Source organism: Aethalodelphis obliquidens, unplaced genomic scaffold (assembly GCF_003676395.1).
Source record: "Aethalodelphis obliquidens isolate GAN/ISIS:26980383/991018 unplaced genomic scaffold, ASM367639v1 scaffold4, whole genome shotgun sequence".
In the NCBI taxonomy this organism is placed as follows: Eukaryota; Metazoa; Chordata; class Mammalia; order Artiodactyla; family Delphinidae; genus Aethalodelphis; species Aethalodelphis obliquidens.
In genome coordinates, this window is record NW_020837948.1 from 10,383,371 (window position 1) to 10,399,845 (window position 16,475).

The 16,475-nt window shown below is 35.0% G+C and overlaps 1 protein-coding gene across 1 annotated transcript in view; it reads right to left on the reverse strand.

Moving 5' to 3' along the window:
* ADAMTS19 (ADAM metallopeptidase with thrombospondin type 1 motif 19) overlaps window positions 1–16,475 on the reverse strand; it is a 279,814-nt gene that overhangs the window by 172,023 nt on the left and 91,316 nt on the right. The window contains exon 7 of the mRNA XM_027098568.1: window positions 11,378–11,421. Within this exon, the coding sequence (XP_026954369.1) occupies window positions 11,378–11,421 (44 nt within the window). The remainder of the gene's footprint in view (window positions 1–11,377; window positions 11,422–16,475) is intronic.

Consider the following 16,475-nt stretch of genomic DNA (forward strand, 5'->3'; position numbering starts at 1 on the left):
GTCAGTCATTTTATTTTTCACTGATATTCACTCCCAGGGGGAAAATGGCAATTTCCCTTTTATATATCCTAGATGAAGCAGTAATATGTATTAATTTTATTAAATCTGAACTCCTGAGTATATGTATTTTTTAATATTTTATGTAACAGAAAGGAAGCATGGATAAAGCATTTCTGCCACAGACTAAAATAACATGTTGTCTCTAAGAAAAGTACTGTGAGATTGTTTGAGTTCTGAGCTGAACTCCTTGTGCTTTTTGTTGAACACCATTTTTACTTGAAAGAATGTCTGACAGACAAACAAAGGTTATTCAGATTTGCGAATGTGGCTGACACCCAAAAATGAACAAAGTGAATCGGTCACTCCAAGGAAACCAACTGATGGTAGGTTTTGTTTATTTTTTGCCAATAATAAAATTCAAGCTTTCAACTAAAATTAGAATATTGGGAAAATTTTATCTGCTACTGTACACTTGGAAGCTTCCCAAAACTTCAGGAATTTTTCTGATGAGACAGATGGTGATACTGATGAATATGATATATCTATATCTATATATATATATATATAGTATAGTGAAATGTGTCAACATATAGAAGATCTGCCTAATACAGTGAACCCATATTTTCCCACTGACCAATCAATGATTCTCTAAAATGCTATCCATAGTTAAAACATCTACTTAAAGTGTGAGATACACCAACAGATATTAATGTAACGGACTATAAATGATTACTGATATGCATTCAGATTCTACATTGCTACAATCCACTAACCACTAAGACAATACCACTGAGTTTTAGTATACTTTCAATAAGAATACTCACAATAATCTGAAAATACTCATCCATTTTCCAACTACACATCTTTATCAGGTCAGATTTTCCTCATACACTTAAAGCAAAATAACAAATACCAACACCTTACATGCAGAAGCAGATATAAGATCCCTGCTGTCTTCTACGAACAAGATATAAAGTGATTTGCAAAAATATAAAACAAATTCATGACTTCTCACTGTTTTTTTGCTTTTAACACCAATTCTCCAAATCAGTGTCATGTGCGAGAAGTGGATTTATGTGACCAAGTGTAACTGTGGCATGTATAAAAATATATACAATAATGCTTTAAAAGTTTTTTCTTGGACTTCCACTTCTGGCATACAAATGCTGGAATAAAAATAGCAAAAATTCTTAAATGCAAGGCTCTGTATACCAGTGAGGGCCTAAAGAAAAAGAAAGGAGAAATGCAGAGTTTGGAACTGGCACTAATGTGCTTGGCTGCCTGTGGGCATTTGCCAAACTAAAATCCAAAGGTATTCAGCTCTAGCCACCACACTGAGACAAAGACAACACCTGTCATCCAAATTGGAAAGGAAGACGTAAAACTATCCTTATTTGCAGATGACATGCTATTAGATATAGAAAATCCTAAAGACCTCATAAAAAAACTATTAGAACTAGTAAATGAATTCAGTAAAGTTGCAGGATACAAAATTAACATACAGAAATCTGTTGTATTTATATACACTAATAATGAACTATCAGAAAGAGAAATGAAGAAAACAATCTTATTTACAATCTCATCAGAAAGAATAAAATAACTAGAAGTAACTTTAACCAAAGAGGTGAAAGACCTGTACTCTGAAAACTACAGGACATTGAGGAATGATATTGAAGATGACACAAACAAATGGAAAGATATACTGTGCTCATGGATTGGAAGAACATTATTAAAAAGTCCACACTACCCAAAGCAATCTACAGAGTTAATGGAATCCCTATCAAAATGCCCATAGCACTTTTCACAGAACTAGAACAAACAGTCTGAAAATTTATATGAAACCACAAAAGACCCTGAATAGCCACAGCAATCTTAAGAAAGAAGAACAAAACTGGACGTATCACACGTCCTGATTTCAAACGATATTATAAAGCTATAGTAATCAAAACAGTATGGTACTGGCATTAAAAACAGATACGTAGGTCAATGAAACAGAATAGAGAGCCCAGGTAGATCACATTAAAAGGAGTTCAGACTGATAGTTGATTTCTCAACAGCAACAATGGATGCCAGAAGGCAACTTTACAGGCTTGCGACCAGCACATCTTTCCTAAAGGAAATTCTAATTCTAATATTGTTTCAGTCAGCAACAGAATATGGTCAGAAGAAAGATCTGAGTTGTAAGAAAGAATGAATAACTAATAAAACTATAAATATGTGAGCAAGTCTAATTAAGCACTGTCTACAGAAAACCATAACAACATCTTGTGAGTTTTAAAAATTAAATGAAATTCTTAAAAATGATAATACCCTACAATCAAGGCAGGGTGTGTGAAGTGTTCTAACCACCATGTATACCTGAGAAAGAAGCAAGCTTAACTTTAGACTTTGATAACTTATGTTTGCATGTTTACATTTCTAGGGTAAATGTATCTTCTCAGGCTCACCTGCTGAATTCTCATCCTCTAACTGAAAATGAAAATGTTGAAATTCTTCAAAGTTTGAGGCTTTATATCTTATCACCTCTATGCTCTCCCGCCAGGTGATATTTTCCAGTTAAACACGACACATACACTGTGGTTTCTTCATTCATCAAACACTGATCAATTAATGTACTCTTGATTGATGACTACTAATGTTCTGTTACATGTCTTTAGTGCACATAGGATTATCTTAGGTATATGCCTAAGAATGGAATTAATGGTCACAGGTTATATATATGCCAGTTTTAGTAGATACTGCCAAAAGTTTTCTAGAGTGGTTATACCAATTTATGTTCCTTCCAGAAGCGTAAAAGTGTTTCATAGATTCACATTCTTTCCGCCACTTGATAATGTCGGACTTTTAATTTTATCAATCTCATTGCTAGAAATCTTTTAATCTGAATGTGTATTTTCCTTATTAGTAATGAGTTTGATATCTTTTCTTTTTTAAAAAATTCACCCTTGATGTATTCTCTTTTAAAAATGGTGGTTAACTTTTTTATCCTAGGCGGTTATCATTTTTGCCCTACATTAGTACCCCCCTTATCCATCAGGGATATGTTCTAGACACCCGGTGGATGCCTGAAATCACAAATAGTAGCAAACCTTATATATACTATGTTTTTCCCCTATACATATGTACCTATGATAAGGTTTAATTTATAAATTAGGCACTGTAAGACATTAACAATAATAAGAACAATTATAACAATACCCTGTAATAAAACTTATGAACATGTGATCTCTCAAATGTCTTATTGCTCAAATTTAATGCCTTTTCCATCTTAACTAAGCTTTATTATGCTCTGTGGCCATAACTTTAGCAGTTTGAGGTGCGACAGCAAAACAAGTATGAATTTCTTTTTCCTTCTTCACAATTTCATGGATACAAGACTTGTTCTTACTGGAGATCTTAGCAACCTCAGCATATGATTTCTTTCTGTTCTTATCAAGTCCAGAACTTTCACCTTTTCACTTAAAGGAAGCACTTAATGGCTTCTCTTTGGCATATCCATATTGGCAGCATCACAACTCTTGTGCTTTGGGGTCGGTTATTAAGTGAAATGAAGGTTACTTGAACATAGGCACCACAATACTTCAGCAGTCGACCTGATAACCAAGCTGGCTAATAAGTGGCTAACACTGGAGGAAGGAATGATTGAGGTCCCAGGTGGGACAGAACAAGGTGGTGGGAGATTTCATCACGCTACTCAGAATGGTGTGCAGTTTGAAACTTCCAAATTGTTTATTTCTGATATTTTCCATTCATTAGTTTGGACCTTGGATGACTGAAGTAACTGAAACCGCCGAAAGTGAAACCTTGGATAAGGGGGACACTGTATTTAGCATGTCTATCTGCTTGTTTATTTCTTACTGATTTAGGGAAGTTGTTTTTATTAATTATTATTATTTTTATTTTTGGCTGTGTTGGGTCTTTGTAGCTGCATATGGGCTTTCTCTAGTTGCGGCGAGCGGGGGCTACTCTTTGTTGTGGTGCCTGGGCTTCTCACTGTGGTGGCTTCCCTTGTTGCGGAGCACAGGCTCTATAGTGTGTGGGCTTCAGTAGTTGTGGCACACGGGCTCAGTAGTTGTGGCTCGCGGGCTCAGTAGTTGTAGTTCATGGGCTCTAGAGCACGGGTTCAGTAGTTGTGGTGCACGGGCTTAGATGCTCCACGGCATGTGGGATCTTCCCAGACCAGGGCTTGAATCCGTGTCCCCTGCGTTGGCAGGCAGATTCTTACAACTGCGCCACCAGGGAAGTCCCAGAGAAGTTGTTTTTATACTCTGGGTTCCAATACTTTGTTGGATACATGTGTTGCAATTATTATAGAACACTAATTCCAAGATTCACATTATTTCACATTGTGATACATCTTAAAATAATGTCTTACAATTAGAATTCAGCATATTTTTTTCTTTAGAAAAAAGAAACATAAAATAATGGCATATCTTGAAATTAATGACAATGAAGTCACCTTAAAAAATCCATGAGATATGGTGTCTTCTCCCTGAGAGAAGCTTGGTTTCTTCCTCTACTGTCAATATGATGTCTTATGATAGAACTTTTAAATATAAATATAGTTGAATTCATTAAGCATTTCCTTCATGATTAGCATTTTTGTGTCCTTTTTCAGAAATTTGTCTCTACCTCAAAAATATAAAATTATATTTTTATATTTTCTGTTCTAAATTAAAAAAATCTAAGCCATATGGAATTCGTTTCAACATTTTTCCATCTGAATGACTATCTTAATATCATGTTCCTCCTTTTCCAGTGTTCATTTCCCAAATATGTGCAACTGCATTGTCCTATTTATTATAGACCATATCTTGATACCTAACAGAGAAGATTTCCTCTCCACATACTTTCTTCACTAGTCTCTTGGCAATTCTTAGGCCTATGCTCCTCCATATAACATTTAGAATCAGCCTTTCAATTTTCCTCCAAAATTTGTTAGAATTTTTAAAGAAATATGTTGTATCAACAGATCAATTTGAGGGAAATGGATATTTGTATCATCTTTAGTCTTTCAGACCATAAATACACTTTATCTTTTCATTGAGTCAGGTCTTCTTCACTGAATTTCAAGATAGCTCAATAATTTTCTCCATATGTCTTAGATATTTGTTATTATATTATATATTCCAAATAATTTTATTTTTTGTGTATTTTTAAATATATTTCATAGAATTTTTAAATAAAATGTGTCACTGCCAATTGCTGGCATATAAAATGCAATTGGTTATTCAATATTGATTTGCTATCTAACCACCTAACTCTTCCATTAATTTTGACAATTAACTCCATATTCTCTATTTTTTTAAATGTAGACAATCATAACGTCCACATCATTTTAAGGCCTAAAAGTTCCAATGCAGCGTTGAACAGAAATAGTGAAAATAGAGTCCTGTCCTTGTTTCTGATTTCAAAAGGGATGCTTCTAATGCTCCACTATTTAAAAAAATATACTCATATATTTTTTGTAAATATCTTTAACCTGGTTAATAAAGTTCCTACTTTGTCCTATTTTGCCAAGAGTTTTGAATTGCCTGAAAGATATTTTCTTTATCCATTGTGATGATCATGTTTTTTTTGTTGTTGTTTTTTTGTGGTACGCGGGCCTCTCACTGTTGTGGCCTCTCCCGTTGCACAGGCTCTGGACACGCAGGCTCAGCGGCCGTGGCTCACGGGCCCAGCCGCTCGTGGCATGTGGGATCTTCCCCGACCAGGGCACAAACCCGTGTCCCCTGCATCGGCAGGCGGACTCTCAACCACTGTGCCACCAGGGAAGCCGGATCATATGGTTTTCATCTTTAATTGGATTATAGAGTTACATTTTAAGATTTTTCTAATGTTAAACTACCCCTGTATTCCAGAATAAATCTCAAATAAAATAACCCTACTTGGTTATTTAAAAAATACATTGTGCGATATATCTGCTAAAATTTGATATAGAATTCTTTCTTTTATTTCCTGAGTGAGAATGGCTTATTATTTTTCCTTCTTACACTGTCTGCTTTAGAATATGGTAAGAAATTTATATGGTTTGAATTCACCTTTTTCTATTCTCTAAAATAGCTTGTATAATATTGGAATGATCTGTGTTCTGGAATTTTAGTAGAAATCATCTGTGAAATCATTAGGGTTTGGCATTTTCTTGGAAAGATTTTAACGGACTGATTAGATTTCGTAGATTGTTAGTGGATGATAAAGGCTATTTTTTTGTCTAGTCTCTCTGCTAGAAATGGCCAACTATAATTAATCATGTTTGTTAGCATAGCCCCAGTTCATTGCTCCTTATATATATTTATATAACATGATCCAAATTTTAGTGTTTTATCTAATCCCAAACCCTTCACCAGTTCTTAAAACTATTGAGACAGAATTTTTGAACCCACAGTCTAAAGATTTAAGAATACCATGTTTCCTTACTCCTTCTCCATAAGTTATGGGAGGGAGTAATTAATTATTGGAAAGTATATTGCTTTTCTATGGTTGCTGTTATCAAAAATATCACAAATTTAGTGGCTTAAAACACCCAAACTTGTTATCTTACAATTCTCTACATTAGAAGTTTGACCCAGATCCCACTGGCTAAAATCAATGTATCATGAGGCTGTCTGTGCTCCCTCCAAAGGCTCTAGTGGAGAATCTGTTTCCTTGCTTTTTCCATGTTCTAGATATTTCTTCACCTGGGGCTCCCTGACTCCATCCTCAAAACCAGTAATGACAAGTTGAATCCTTCTCACATCACATCTCTCTGTGCTTTTCTTCAGTAATCATATCTCTCTCCAACTCTGAGCTTTTCTGCCTCCCTCTCCCCCTTTTGAGGATGCTTGTGATTACATTGGGCATACCAGACTTCCTAGGATAATCTCCCTATTTTAAAGTCAGTTGACTAGGAGCCTTAGTTCCACCTGAAAGCTTCATTTCTCTTTGCTATGTAACTTAACATATTGCCAGGTTCCAGGTCCATTAGGACATGAACATCTTCAGGGACCATTATTCTGCCAGCCACAGAAAGTAAGGCAACTTCACTAGCAATACCAGTAGTAACAGTTGGGACTTGCATCTGGAATTATACTTTATTTCTTTCAATTTAAGGATAGCACCATAGTTCATCCAAACCTAAGATTAAAAAACTTTGACTGAAACTATGACATAATTCTAATAGGCCACTGATTACAAAATTAATCTCAATTTCAGGGATGTGAAAAGATGAACACACACGTTTGAGAATTGATATTTTTCTGATTAAAACACTTAATAGCATTTTTTTCCTCCCAGTATCTATATACCTACCTACTAATCTGACTAACTAAAACAACAGGAAAGAATGTGCTTGAGAAGGTGGTAAAACAACTTTTACTTTTTACCCTCTAAACAGCTTTTCAAACATAAGCTTAATAAATAAGTATAACTTATCAACTGAAACATTTATTTATAATATTCCATAGCACTGATACAGCCTGGCTCATTTAAAATGCACATATCTTCTGCATCAGTAAACAAGCCAAATATCCTATTGTTTCACATTTTAAATGCTGGTAAGTAAAAGTTACTTCCAAGCTTATATTTGCTATTTCTTTATATACTTTAATATACACAATTTTATTCTAAAACTTCATTCAAAGATATTTTTCTCACCTTCAGATTTCTAGTTGTATTGTCCTCGATTAACAAACGCATCATGTTATAAAGGAAAGCTGCCTCTCATTATAGTAAGATCTGAGACAGAGGTTAGTACCATGTGGCATTTACTAACAGTGATGCTGGACAAATGTGCAACTTCTCTGCAGGGAGTAAAAGGATGTGATAGAAACTAGTGCCTACTGAGTGCCAATTAAAAACTCTCTGCCTTTGTGAGGTCAATAACATAGGCTCTATTTTAAAGGTGAGCAATTCAAACTTTCAAGGTGTTAAATAATGTGCCCACATTCATGTAGGTAATAAATAGCAGAGCACTGATTTAAATCTAGATGTCTGACTTCAAAATTGATGCTCTGTTCTGTTTCAGAGTTTCCTTCATCTGTAAAGCAGTAATGATAACAAAACTAGAGAGTTTCAGAAAATAAATGAGAAAATGTCCATGAAAGTGTTGCTCAAGTTACAATGCACAGTATAAGTATTACATTGCTTTTAAAATATAGGCATTTCTCTCCATTTACAATCCAAATTAACAACCAGAATTCAAAGCTTTTAACTGCTGTCCTTCCCCTCTCACTACACGTAGGAGAGTAGGGAAAATTTTCATGGTAAAGTAACCATTCAGGCCCATATTATCCAAACTAATAAATACTAAATCCACTTCTTTCCTTTCTCCTTCCTCTATTTCAGTATTTTCACTATAGTATCCAACGTGAAATGGACTGACTTCACATCAGAAATAGATAAAAGAAGAAAGAAGGGATATATGAACTTAAGCATCTGACAAAAAAACAACCCATAATATTACATGAGGAGATTTTAAAATGTGTGTCAATAGATATTCAATTAATTTAAGCTCTAAATCTCTTCTGTTTTGTTATGCTAGAGATTGAGAGCTGTTAAGATGACCAGTAGGCTACACATGCTTATTTAATTTGGGGGACAAATCACAGAGCAGTTTATCAGCTCTCTCTTAATAAGAGTGGATATTATTAATACTGCCCCATATTCTTCTTCTCTTATAAAAGAGTATATGAGTATCAGGGAAGATCTATGCCTTAGGCTGCAAGCTACAGAAATGAAAACTTTAAATTGGCTTAAATAATAAGGATATTTATTGGCTTACACATTCAGAAGCCTAAAGGTTAGACTGGGTCCAAGGTGTGGAGGATGCCATAATTCAACAATGTCATTGAGGATAAAGGCACCCTGCATCACTCCATTCTGCAGTGTATGAATTCAGATTCATCTGAAGGCTAGTTTCCTTTGTTATTATAGTAATCATGGTTGCATCCTTCCTTGTTTACACACAGTGGGGACAGACATGACCAAGCTTCAACCATAAAAAATGTTTCTTTCTTCAGCTTCATGAAGCAGACATAGGTTACAGGTCGCATGTCCCAACCATAGCAATGCCATATGCTGACTGGTTTAGGCCTGAGGTCCTGAAACGATCCCTTTGATAGGCCTGGATGAATCATGACCCAACTGTAGAGGAGTATCCTTTTCTACCTGGCATCACGGCTGCACAGTGGTGGATGCACGAGTGATAGGGTGGCAACCGCCATGTCTACTTCACACAAATGTCTTTATAAATCTTACCAATGTATTATGTCTCTTGGCATAAGCATGGTTCGTGTGAAAAGATTTTTTGTGTGGGGACAGGGATTGGGATAAAGAGACTACTCTTCTGATTTGGTTGTTAGAGGTTTTCATTTAATGTCCCCTAAAGAAATATCTGAGATTTTTACTCTGCTCAAGACTAAATATGAAAAAAGACGCTTGTCTCATATTTGGGATGAGAAAAAGAAATGCCACAAGATACAGAGGGGAAAACTAGGATTTAGTGATGCCAGAGAAGACCTTGAGAATCTAAGCACTCAGAAACACAGAGAGATCTCAGAAACGGCATCGGACTTTCCACATCCTATGCTATAATATTTAAAGCTAGTTTTTATCAAGCTCTTAATGGACAAGATGAACAGAGCTGGGGACTGATTACACCATTGTGCTACCGAACCATATATATTCTAATTATACTAATAATTCCAAATATACCAAGCTACCTCATTATTCAAATGTGCTTCAACCCAGAAAATGTTTCACAGCATGAATATGCATGCTATTTTCAGTTAGAAGATTTAGCAAGATATAAAACATAGTCATAGTCAAAAAGAAATTGGTTCGCCTCACATTAGTAACTGCTTTCTTAGTCCAGGCGTCCATGCTGTAAAGAGGTGGTGAGAGTCCATAATTATGGAAGATACTGCCCGAGTTGCTGATTTCTCTCAGATGCTCTACTAAGGCAAGAAGTTGATCTGTCTATATTAAGAGAAGGCTTTAGGGGCAACATAGTTGTTTAAGTAGAGGAAAGGTAATTATTTTGAGACAAGCATTATTGGCAATCAAATGCTTCCATGGTTAGGTTGATTAAAGCTATATATCAAGATTTAATTTCTTAAGATTCAGGCAAGAAGACAACAAAACTGCAGGAAGCAAGTTAGTTAACATTAGGAAGATCATCCCTAAATCAATTCAGCTTTTCCTTAGGTGTCCAGATCATTTTATTTTTACAGTCCCTTCTAAATCAAACGTTCCTTTGATTCCATCATCATCTGCTTCATACTATTATAACTATTTTCCACTTATTATCTCAGATTTAATCACCTGAGGAGGCTGGTGAGAACTTAAGTTAACAGAACTAGTTAGAATTACTTTTTTAAGCACCAGTGGTACTTAATTTATTCTGTTTTTGCCACTTTTTTATTGTTCGCCTCTCAAGGAATAAATGACACCTCAACGATGGTTAAGTTAAAATACACACTACACTACAGTAACGAACCCCACATGACACATCAAAACCAGATCATGACTCTTAAATGTACCTTACCAATAACCCAATACTAATACCTTATTAAAACCATACAAGGACTTCCCTGGTGGTCCAGTGGTTAAGAGTCCACGCTTCCAATGGAGGGGGCGCGGGTTCGATCCCTGGTCGGGAAACTAAGATCCCACATGCCGCGCAGCGTGGCCCAAAAATAAAAAACCAAAAGACACTATACATATATATAGTGTCTTAAGACTAAACATATATATAAATAGTTATATAATTTTATCTACAGTTTTAGCTATCTGTTTAGATAGGTAAATTTATATACATGCACTTATATTAGCATTAATGTGGCATTTTCTGAAAATTAAGAACTGTGGTTTATGGATCCTACTGGCTATATGGTTACATTTTAGGGATTTTACATATCCAGGACAAAATATAGAAAATTTGCTACTTTATGTACAGAAAATCCTCATTTGTTGGGCAAATTAGATGGACTTTCTTTCACAGTCTGCAAAGAACTTCAAACGTATAACTCAAAAACAAATCCATTAGCCTGAAAAAGGTCAATCCTACTGACGTTAACATATTGTGCCTCAGTTTTGAATAATTATGTAATTTTATTGAAACCATGGGTATATTTCTGGGGGAAAAACACAAAAAAGACCTCGTGATATTCTTAAGGCATCGTTTAAACTTTTCTCCAATATATAGTACATACATGTCCTCAGGTTGTTTCATTAATAACTGAAGTGGTGACAAACATATAGGTTGAAATATATATCACTGACATTCTAAAAGTGTTTCATTCAAACTAGCACTTTCAAATAATTTTCTATATTTAAACAAATGATGTGTTCAAGTTCCCCAGGTCTCCTCCAAACTGTAAAAATTTTTATGTACACTTACCAACAGTATCACATGGTTCATCTTTGTGTACACAGAAATCTTTCCTAGAAAGAAAAATAGAAAATATTGTTTCTTCCACAGAGTTATGTGACTGACTCATTTTTAATAGTTATAATGAATAATTGAACCATATTTTTTTTTTTTTTGCGGTACGCAGGCCTCTCACTGTTGTGGCCTCTCCCGTTGCGGAGCACAGGCTCCGGACGCGCAGGCTCAGCGGCCATGGCTCACGGGCCTAACTGCTCCGCGGCATGTGGGATCTTCCTGGACCGGGGCACAAAACCGTGTCCCCTGCATCGGCAGGCGGACTCTCAACCACTGCGCCACCAGGGAAGCCCTGAACCATACTCTTTATCTCTAAGAATTTAATAAAACTGAAAATAAGATTAACTAATTTTTAATTCTAAGAAAATGTGAGAATTAAATTGTTATAATTTTTACCTGATACAATCCTAAAACATTATGTCCTATTTCCTATACAATATTTCATAAACATTCCATCTTGTTTTGAATTTTATAGTATTTCATTGTTTTATTACAAGAAAAATATCTGGTGTAGGGACATGGTTTTCTGTTTGAAAAATATTGTTAAGATCTCTACTTCACATGACATAAAAATAATTTCCAAATTGAAGATTTAAATGTAAGAAATACAATTTAAAACAACATAACATTTTATATCTTAAGATTGGCAACAGACTGATAATTTTAATAGAGGCATGAGGAAATTAGTATTTTTACATAGGCTGGATATCACCGTGAATAAAATTCTATACTTTTCTCTTTATTTAACTACCATATCTTGGAGAGCATTCCCTAACTAGTTATGAGCTTTAAAGGGAAACTATATGAAAGCAGAACTTTTTATCTACCTTTTACTAGCTTTGTGACCTTAGGGAATTTACTTAACCTTCTTGTGTCTCAGTCACTTCACCTAAAAAATAGAGGTAATAATGATATCTATTTACCACATAGATTTACTGTACAGCTTAGATGATTTAACATGTATAAAACACTGAAAACATAGGTTTTCTGTGTGGTTTGAATGAGTTAACACATACAAGGCATTTAAAACAGTGCCAGGCACATAGAAAGCTCTCAAGTCAGTTGTTGATGTTTTTGCTGTTTTTTGTTGTTGCTGGTGCTTCTATTCCTGTGCCATAATTTAAGCAATTTCCTAGCAATGAGCATTTAGGTTCTATAGAATTTTTACTATTACAAACAATACGACAATTTGTGTGTGAAGGAGAAAGGAAAACACTATTTTTATTCCTCTATTATAGCCATCTGAATGCCATTCCAAACTGAAAAATAACTTTAATTTTTTAAATTTTATTTTATTTATTTATGGCTACGTTGGGTCTTCGTTGCTGTGCACGGGCTTTCTCTAGTTGCGGCGTGTGGTCTTCTCATTGCGGTGGCTTCTCTTGTTGTGGAGCACGGGCTCTAGGCACGTGGGCTTTAGTAGTTGTGGCTCTCAGGCTCAGTAGTTGTGGCTCGTGGGCTCTAGAGCGCAGGCTCAGTAATTGTGGCACACGGGCTTAGTTGCTCCGCGGCATGTGGAATCTTCCCAGATAAGCGCTCAAACCCATGTCCCCTGCATTGGCAGGCAGATTCTTAACCACTGTGCCACCAGGGAAGTCCCCCCAAAAACTTTAAAAATTAAGTGTAACACTCCTTTCAATGTCCCCAGTGACATCTACATTGGTAATTACAATGGTTAGTTTTCAATTCATATCTTGCTTGGCTCATCCAGCAGAATCCACAACTCTGTGCATAGTTTTATAAATATTCTGTGCATGTTTAAAATGTATACTCTCTAATAGTTTGGAGCAAAGCTATACGTGTTCATTAGATCTAGCTATAACAAGCTTGGATACACAGTTGCTCAACAGAATGAGAAATTTTGAATTTATTTTTGCATCTGCTACTAAGGAAGAGCTCTTAAAATTCCATTGTTATAATTTGATGATGTTTCCCTGTGGTTCTACTAATTTGTGCTGTTTATGTCGAAGCTCTCTCTAAATTTTATTATTTATTTTGAATTATTGTTTTTATTACTGTGTAAAACCCTACTCATCCCTTTTAATGTTTTCTGTGTTAAAGTCTATTGTATCTGACATTAACAAATATTAATATATTAGTAAAACATTAATATTTGCTTGGCATATATTTTCCTTTGTTTTACTTTCACCTTCATTTCCTCTAATCTCTTATAAATAGCACATGACTAAAATTGTAAAACCTCATTATATACTATCTCTATAAGTGAATTTAATATTTCTAATTAACATATTTGGATTTCTCTATTTTTTGTGATTGCTATTTACCAAGTTATACCTTTGTCCTTTTCTTCTGTTTTTGTCTTTGTTCATATGCAGTTTTATTTTCCACATTCTTCTGCTACTGTTTTGAAAAATAACATTAGATTGTGTTTGATCTACAGTTACTTCTACATTTTAAAGTACACTCTACTAGTTTTCTATTGCTGTTATAACAACTTCGACAAATTTAGCAGTTTAACGCATCTTACAGTCTCCAAATCAGAAGTCTGAAATGGAACTTGCTGGGCTAAAACCAAGGTGTAAGCATGATTCTGTTCCTTCTGGAAGTTCTAGGTCAGAATCTGTTTCCTTGCCTTTTCCAGCTTCTAGAGGCCGCCTGGATTTCTTGACTTATAGTCCCCTTCCATCTTCAAAGCTGACAACTGCATCACTTTGACCTTTACTTTCATCACCACATCTCTTTCTCCCACTCTCTTGCCTCCTTCTTTCCCCACACCCTGTGATTACATTAGGATCCCCTAGATAATTCCAGATAATCTCCCAATCTCAATAATCCTTAACAAAATCACACCTGCAAGGTCCCTTTTGCTGTATAACAGTCACAGGTTTTGTAGATTAGAACATGGACATTATTCTGTGTACCATATTCACTTGAGACGCTTCAAGTTAAAAAGTATCTCTGGTCTCTTCTTGAAAAAGGTAAGGATATCAAACACTTTTAATCCAATCTCTTCCTTCAATCTTTCATGTTATTTTTATCTGACACTATAGAGGCATACCTCATTTTACTGTGCTCTGTATTATTGTGCTTAGCAGATACTGCATTTTTTGCAAATTGAAGGTTTGTGGCAACTCTGCATTGTGCAAGTCTGTTGGCACCATTTCTTCCAACAGCATTTACTCAGTTCATGTCTCTGTGTCACATTCTAGTAATTCTCACAATACTTCAAGCTTTTTTATTATCATTATATTTGTTATGGTCATCTGTGATAAGTGATCTTTGATGTTACTACTATGACTCAGTGAAGGCCCAGAGGATGGTTAGCATTTTTAGCAATAAAGTATTTTTAAATTAAGGTATGTAAAACTTTTTAGACATAATGCTCTTGCACATTTAACAGACTATAGTATATTGTAAACATAACTTTTATGTGCACTGGGAAGCCAAAAAATTCATTTGACTTGCTTTATTGCAGTGGTCTGGAACCAAACCTACAATATCTCCAAGGCATTCCTGTAATTCCATCTCAGTTTTTAAAATCTCAAGTTAGACAGTTTTTTCTAAACCATTAGTGCTCATTTAGATTTGCCTATATATTTGGCAATTTCTTTTCTCAGTAATCTCTGTATCATTACTTTCTAGAGAGTCTGTTATTCTTTAAGTACATCCTTCAGTATCTCCTTCAGTGAGGACCTATGAATACTAAACTGGCCCAGTTACTGTTTCCTTAATTCTCATTAGTTTGCATTCATTCATAATGGAACAGTAGCTGACTGGAGAATTGTAGGTTGACTTTATCAGCCCTCAGCACATTGAAGATATTATTTCATTTTATTCTAGTATTTATAAAAATAGAAGTCTGCAATCACCTTGCTCTTCTTTCATTGATTTGGTTTCTAATTAATTTTTTATTGGATATAATTGACATGTAACATTGTTTCTGATTAATGTTAAGATTTCTTTTTGTCTTTGTAGTTCTGCAGTCCCACTAAGATGTGTCTAGGTCCTGAGTTTTTTATTTATCTTCTTTGGTACTTGGTATGTCTTTCAATTTGAAGATCCACAAACATACAAACATTCTAACCATTATCTATTTATCTAATTCCTCTCACATTCTCTCTACTCTCTTCTCCTAGAACTCCTTTAGGTACATGTTTGCTCTTCTCATTCTGATGTCAATAACTCTCAAGCACTCTTGTATTTCCATCTCTTAACCACTTTAGGCAGCCTTCTGGGAGAATCCTTCAGCTCTATCATCCAATCCATTAGTGCTCTCTTCAGCTGCATCTACTCTGCTCTTCAATTCTGAAATTGAGATATTTAAGTACATTTTTTATATGTTTTATTTTCCTCAATTTTCAAATCATCTCTTTTTTCCAAAACACCTTTCTCTCACATTTTGAAATTTGTGTGTTTTTAATCATGTGAACATGTTTTTTTAATCATCTCTGTCAGTCTTTTAAAATATTCTTTTTCATGCTTCTTGGCTCTTACAGTGGGATATGTTGTCACTTTGTGTTTTGGAATCCTATTGTGAACTCATTTAGTTGTACTTTATTTGTGGTTGCCTTGTGAGGTCAAAGTTGAAAGAGGGCCCTTTCACAGCAGTTTTGCATATGCTTTCACTAAGTGCTTCAGTGTTGGATCTTATTCATGGTAATGAATACCGAAAGAGCCATTTTCTCCTAACATGGGTTCATGGATGAGATAGAAAGAATGCTTCCTGTTGACAACCTGTGCTTGTTTGCAAAGCTTTTATACCAGATCCAACTTTTATTAAGGGTGTAGGTACCCAAGGGTTCTGGCTGTATACAATCATTTCAGTTCCCACTTTCAAAGCCACAATGTTTTTTCTTTATGTGGGAGATAAACCCAAGAACCCAGATTTTTAAGTCCAACAAACTCCTACCAGGACAACTATCACATTACTTCAGAAGCTTACTGCATGTTTTTTTTTGGCCAGAGCCCTTTTGTTTTTGGCTCATCTATGCATGTAAAAGGAATTTTATTATATTTTTTCTACAATTCCTAGATGTCAATGATGGGAACATTTTTTGATTATCTAGTCAGCTAGATTATCACATAATTAAAA